Source organism: Microtus ochrogaster, chromosome 17 (genome assembly GCF_000317375.1).
Source record: "Microtus ochrogaster isolate Prairie Vole_2 chromosome 17, MicOch1.0, whole genome shotgun sequence".
In the NCBI taxonomy this organism is placed as follows: Eukaryota; Metazoa; Chordata; class Mammalia; order Rodentia; family Cricetidae; genus Microtus; species Microtus ochrogaster.
In genome coordinates, this window is record NC_022019.1 from 15,328,916 (window position 1) to 15,335,479 (window position 6,564).

The window sequence follows — 6,564 nt, forward strand, 5'->3', positions numbered from 1 at the left end:
ATGCAGGCAACAACCCATTTTTATTTAGAATGTAAATTGGGAAATAATTTTAAGGGTATAGTTTGGTTTGGTTTGATTTTAAGCCAATGATCCTATTTAAGCCTATTGAGTGCTAGGCAGAAGCCAATTGAAATCTGAACTGATTGATTCCTCGATTTTTATATCTCTTCATTAGCCAATTGCTGTACATACAGGTTCCCTTTCTATTAGGCTGTCCCGTGGTAGCAAGAAGATTCACGTTAGCTTAGAAGCCCGGGGAGGATGATCACCATGCTGAATCACCAAGTGTCTCTCCACCTCAGTAGCTCTTGCCTCTTACCATGGCTGTGTGCTCAGCTGACCTCACTGTGTGGTAATGAATTGCTGGAATCTCAGAGAACCCTAGAGCCAGGCTCAAGTCTTGGCTTACAGCGGGAATTCAGGACATGGCCCTGGACCAATGGCTTGAGCTGCAGTTGCTTCCATTCTGGGGCAAACAGGTGAGGAAATTTGCTGTCACCCTCAGTTCTCATGCTTTTTGCTGCTAATTGTGCAACTGAGAAATTACAAAATTTCATATTTCATTTCAAATATGACATGCCGACTCATAAGAATTGAAGGAAAACTTGGTTTTACTTTTGTAAAATGACTTCTTTGCTGATAAACCTAGCCCATTTCATAGTGCGGACCCCTGTCATTTCTACGTACTCGGAATGCAGGCAGAATCTAGACTCAGAGCAAATCCACCGATTGTCCTGCACAGCACTGGTGGAGGAGGAAAGAGGACTGAGGGAATGGAGCAGACCATCTAGTGACCTTGTATTGGAGGTGATAAGGACAGACTTGCGACTTACGTCCCCAGCCTCTCTCTATCTGCTTTCTCTCTCTTCCTCTCTCCTAATCTGACCTCCCAAAGCTCAACTGGACTATACACGTCTGCCTGAGGACTGTGGAGAGAACCCAGCTTCCTACGGCTTCTTTAACATCGTCCCTAATTCTGTTTTGGTGACAAGAAATGGCCTTCCTTTGGTTCATTTTATGACATCACATGTCCTCTGTTTTGTTTGAATGGCAATGAGAACATGAATAAGGGGGAGTGGGGGCATACCTCAGCTACTAGAGCACTTGCCTAGCCCGTGTGAGGGTTTGATCCCCAGCGCCACTGGCACGTGGTAGTGCGCGCCTGGAATTCCATCACATGGGAGGTGGCTGCAGGAGGGTCAGAAACTCAGAGTCATCCCTGATAGCCTAGCCAACCAGTTCAGGGGTCACGAGAAACCCTGCCACATTCTTAAAAGCAAACCAGACCAAACCAAAATGAGAAGCCCGCAAACAAACACAGAAAAATCAGAACAGGTATTCCAAATTTCAAGTTTTTTTTTTTTTAATCAAAAATTTTTTGAGATCAAGTCTCTTGTAGCAATCAGAGTTGAGTAGTGAGTGTACGGCTTTCTGTGAACCAAAGGTCGTCATATGACTTTGGTCTCTGTGGACTTGCTGTCTGGCAGGGTGTCAGTGCCTGGTAAATATCTATACTGCTAAACTGTTTTTTGATCTCCATTTTCTTCCCACTTCTGTCTTTCCCTTTTCCATTTTGTATTTCCTGGATCAGAGTTGGAATTGTGCTGTAAGCCATCCCTCACTCCCCCAGCATGAAGCGCTGTGAACTAGCTAGCAGTCAGCAGTCTTTAAGTGCACGTGTTTAGAGAAGAAATGTGGTTTATCAAGGCAATCATACCTCCCATGACATTTTCTGCTGGACATCCTCAGCAGTGTCTCTTTGCCCATCTAATGCACACAGCCAAAGTGAGAGGAAAGACCACTTTCTGCCTCTACCCCACCCATCCCTGGAGCTCCAGCAGGCGCCAGAGACAATGAGAATAAATTCCTTCTGCCGTAAAGCAATGTCACTTATCGTCTCTTGGCTCTACATTTTTAGGAATTCTGGGAGATTTATTGATTTGTTTGCACTGCCAGGTTAGAGTCAAGAGCCTATACAAAATGCAAAACGCCACTTCTTATGGTTCATGCTGAAGGCCAGACACACAGCTGGAGTGGATTTTGTAGCCTGCAGCAATCCTCGCTAGGTCACAACTCCCACCCGTCCACCTACCTGGGCCTACAGAGCTCTTAGGTCTGTGGCTCAGATCAGTAACTTTTCTGAAGTTAACGGAGCTCTGAAGATAAAGGTTTACTAGAATTGTTCCAGTGTTTTAGTTATCCAGATCTAGAAACTGCTAGTAACTTTGTCCAGTTAAACTCACACTTACAACAGAGTAAAGGAGTTACAAGCACTTGGAACCCCCTCGGATTCCTTTTCTCTAACCACAGTGGTGGAGGAAAATGGATGAGTCTCGCCACCAGCGGGTCTTCTGGATCTCTTGTGAGAACGCCCTTTGGGCCTCAGGTGACAGTGACTAGCCTTGGAGCACTGTTTCCCCATAACCTCCTCTTACCCGAGCCCCTGCCGAGTTTATTTCGTTTTACCTGGTAGAACTTGAATCGTGAGGAAGACAGTGGTAAAGCAGAGGACAGCGATCTTCATGGTGGAGGAAAAAGCCTGGCCTTGCTTCTGGGAAGCAGTGAAGACTTCTACCTGTGGCTTGATGACCTCAGTGGGATGTCTTTGTCTGGACAAAGAGTGTCCCTCTGTCCTCATTAGGGATGTTCATGGATGGCAGAGTTCTGTCGAGAGCTCTCCATGGGAAGACTGAAGAGTCCTTGTTTTGTTGATCACTGGACACATCAAGGATGTGGTTGCATTCCCGGTTTTGATCAGAAAACCTTGTTAAATAGGAACATGGTCTCCAAACAGTTTGGCTGCAGATGAAAGTGTGTGATCACACAGCCATCTCTGTTAAGTTACAGCGAGTTAGGCTCTGCTAGGTGCCTGCTAGCGTATTTAGGTCCCTAAATAAAGACATTTGACCAGTGACAACAATTTCCCAAAATTATTAGACTTGCTAATGATTAATCACCCACCGAATTCTTGGTTTGAACTTCCCCAGTGCTTTGCTCATCCTGGACAGCTTACCCTATTGCATGGAGATTGGCTTCCAACCCAGTGCTGAGAATGTTTGCTTTGAGGGAGAAATTGAATGAAGGCATTGCATGACATGGTCATTTATTCTCAAGGCTTTTGTCATCAATGGAACAACAGGGGTGGTAAATGCTACTGTGGGGGAAGGAGAGTAGGGGACCTGGGTTTGAGTTCGAAGTCTCTAGATCAGCTAGTAGCTTGAGATGTGGGCCTAGGCAGGAAAAATGCCTTCTTTAAACACTAACAACCCTTCCTAGCTCCCGAGCGCTTGATTCTGCTTCAGCTGATTCCCAGTCACAGCTGTGTACAATGGTGATCAAGAGGGTTGCTGTAAAGACACTTAGTCCCATTCCAAGAGGTTTTATCATTTCTAAAATTGAGCAGGAATTTCGGAGACCATTGAGATGGCTCAGTACAGGCACGCAGAAGGAGCCCTCTGTTCTGCGGAGGGGTGTAGCGCTGTGTATGAAGACAATTGGTTATTTTACATCCTTAGCAATTTGTAACCTGTAAAGATCTGCTTAAGCAGAAAAAAGTACACGTTGACTCTGAGGCCCGGAAAGCTACCCACACACAGCGCCATATGCCAGAACAGGATGTGTGGGGTGTTTATAGCTCAGTGATGAAGTGTCCTGACCCATTATTATGTGGTCAAGCAGAGGGTGAAAAAAAAAATCCATGGGACTACCTTTACCAACAGGATGTTCTCCAGTCTGAATGAGAACTCGGGGGGAGGATATGAAGGAGTTGTAGCAAACATTTGAAAACCAAACAGCACATTGCTAAATAATATATGGATGAAATAAAGAAGAAATTCATAATGGGAATCAGTATTATGAATGAAACCAAAGCATACAACCTTGCAGAACATATTTGAATCAGTGTGAAGAGAGATGTATATAGCCCCAGCTGCCTATTGAGTCAGTGTGAAGAGGGATGTGTGTAGCCCCAGATTCCTATGGAGTCAGTGTGAAGAGGGGTGTGTATAGTTTCAAATACCTGTGTTAGACGACAAGGAAGCACAGGCGGCTAGTCTAAACTGTCCTCAAGAGTTCAGAGGAAAACAGAAAACCATGTTCAGAGCGGGGGGAGGGGGGAGAAGGAAACGGAAGAGTTCAAGAATAAGAATATAGGAAGAAAGATGCAGTATGCAGGGAGTAGAGGCCCTGCAGAGAGCCCAGGAAGGATAGGAGGTTGAGGAACTTCTGAGTTCCCTGTCCCGGGCTGCCGCCGCGGGGTCAGACACTCCAAGAATAAGAATATAGAAATGTAGATTCCAGAAATAAAAATGTAGAAATAAAGAAATACAAAGCTGTGAACCTAGGAGAAGGAGAGCAGACTGTCAGCGCTTTCTCAGCAGCTTAAAGATTAACTGTTAACAGTGGGTGACTCTGCTTTACAACCATAGCTCTGTCCGCAAGGCTGAAGCAGCCTCTGCAAACTGAGGATCAGCTTTTAGATAACCAGAAATTGATATGAGCTGAATTAACTTTTAAATGATAGGATATACCTGACTTTTTGGTTGTGCATTTTCCCATACCCTTCCCTGCTAAACTAGTTTAACAAAAAACAAACAAACAAAACAACTTGTTAATGGAATTTGTAAAAAAAAAAGGCAATTGTATCTGAGTTTTACCTCGAGATTGTAAAAATTCTTTTGTTCACATCTAATGCTTGTTTCTTGCTATAAAAAGGGGAGTTGGGTGAGCCTTGTGAAGGCCAGAGCCTTGGCCTCCAGGCTTTGCATCATGAATATGGAAAGAAATATGGCAATCATCGGTCACTAGACAACAGACCCCAAACCTCGTATGTTTGATGCATTTTGTTTTAAAAGTAGGCCTGTTTTTCAGCTTCCTCTGCAGTTCTATGTGAAGATTGGTAAATCAGTTTTTACTTGTTTTATTAATAAAACGTAATTTGGATATCTTGAGTTGATGGTTTTGTGATTTAGCTGGGTAAACTATCTTTGTAACAGATAAGTTATTTATAAAAATTAAAAAACTTATATTCTAAAAAGAAAAGGGGGGGGGGAGTTGGGAAACAGCCCATTGCCACAGCCTTACAAGTCCATCTCTGGCTGTGGGCTCAGCTAGCTGATAAGCTCTGTGCCCCATGGAGATTTAGCTTTTTAATTTTTTATTTTTTTCCTGGAATAAAGTTGCTTCAGGTGTAATGAACTTTGTGCGACCCCCATGGACCCAACAGAAACAATAAAGGAAAGAGTGAGAGCCTATGAACTATAAAGTGGGCAAACAGTGAAGCCAAAAGATGATTGTTTTAAAAGTCCAAACAGTGGGTAAAACTAAACACATTGACAACAAACAAACAACAACAACAACAAATAAAGAGGAGACTCAAATTACTAAAATCAGGAAGAAAATAGATCACAAGACTACAAACTTAGAGAACTGAGAATTCTGAGGGGATGCTAAGGACAACAGTGGTCCATACAGAAGCAATGGACACATTCCTACGACGCAAACGAATAGAAAATAGAGGTAGACCTACAAAAATGAGTAAATAACGATAGTAGTAGTAGTTTTGAAGCACATTTGGAGTTGTAAAGACATTTTAATGTGTATTTTTAAACACCAGGATTAAGCAGAAGGACGTGTTCGGGAAGAGCGTCTGGAAGCGGTCCAAGCTTAGACCTATGCCATCTTTGGAGGCGTGTGGTCGTTCTGACAACATGGGAAAGAGCTTCTGTGTTCTCATGGGCAGGAAGCTCAGATGTCTGGGGTTCTGCTCTTTGTTGAGCCCAGCCACAGCCCGCCTACGCTGATGACCTTTAGTCTCCATCAACCGCTTGAGGTTTGGACTAAACTGTTTAGTTCTTCCGGATGTGAGCACCGAAGAACTAGAATAATGTGATAATTGTCTTTCTGGGTTTGGGTTACCTCACTCAAAACAATGTTTTCTAGCTCCATCCATTTTCCTTCAAAATTCAAGCTGTCATTATTTTTTTCTGCTGTGTAGTACTCCATTGTATAAATGTACCACATTTTTCTTATCCATTCTTCGGTCGAGGGGCATTTAGGTTGTTTATAATAACACAGTGTTCCCAAATCTTATCCTACGATACACGGACTATGTTGTAGCAAGGGCCCAGAAAAAGGAAGATGTTCATAGGGGGAACATTCCAGAATCCCTCTAGTAACCCAGGGCAAAGCCGCACCTCTCTTTGGGTAAAGTTTATTCTTCTTTCAGAAGTTTTTTGTTGTTGTCTTGTTTCTTAGGTACATTTAGCTGCACAAAATAATGGTGAGAAACAGACAAAAATGCTCTGCTCACACTCGCTGCCCCTACTTTTCTCCCTCACCGCTGCAGCTCGCTCCAGCTTTCCTTCTTCTTTGTAGCGGAACTTTTCTATCTCCAAGTCTTATTTATTTACTTAAATTTAATTGCCCTTTAAATGACTTATTTAATATTATTACTATTACTATTGTGTGTGTGCATACACCTGCATGTGTGTGTGCATCTGCTTTTGTCCATGTGGGTGCCAAAGGATGTCAGATCATCTGAAGCTGGAGTTACAGGCAGTGATG

At 43.4% G+C, this 6,564-nt stretch overlaps 1 protein-coding gene across 1 annotated transcript in view; it reads right to left on the bottom strand.

Moving 5' to 3' along the window:
- Defb108b (defensin beta 108B) overlaps positions 1-2,524 on the bottom strand; it is a 4,235-nt gene extending 1,711 nt beyond the window's left edge. The window contains exon 1 of the mRNA XM_026783171.1: positions 2,467-2,524. Coding sequence (XP_026638972.1) covers positions 2,467-2,524 — 58 coding nt within the window. The remainder of the gene's footprint in view (positions 1-2,466) is intronic.
- Between the last annotated feature and the right edge of the window lie 4,040 nt (positions 2,525-6,564).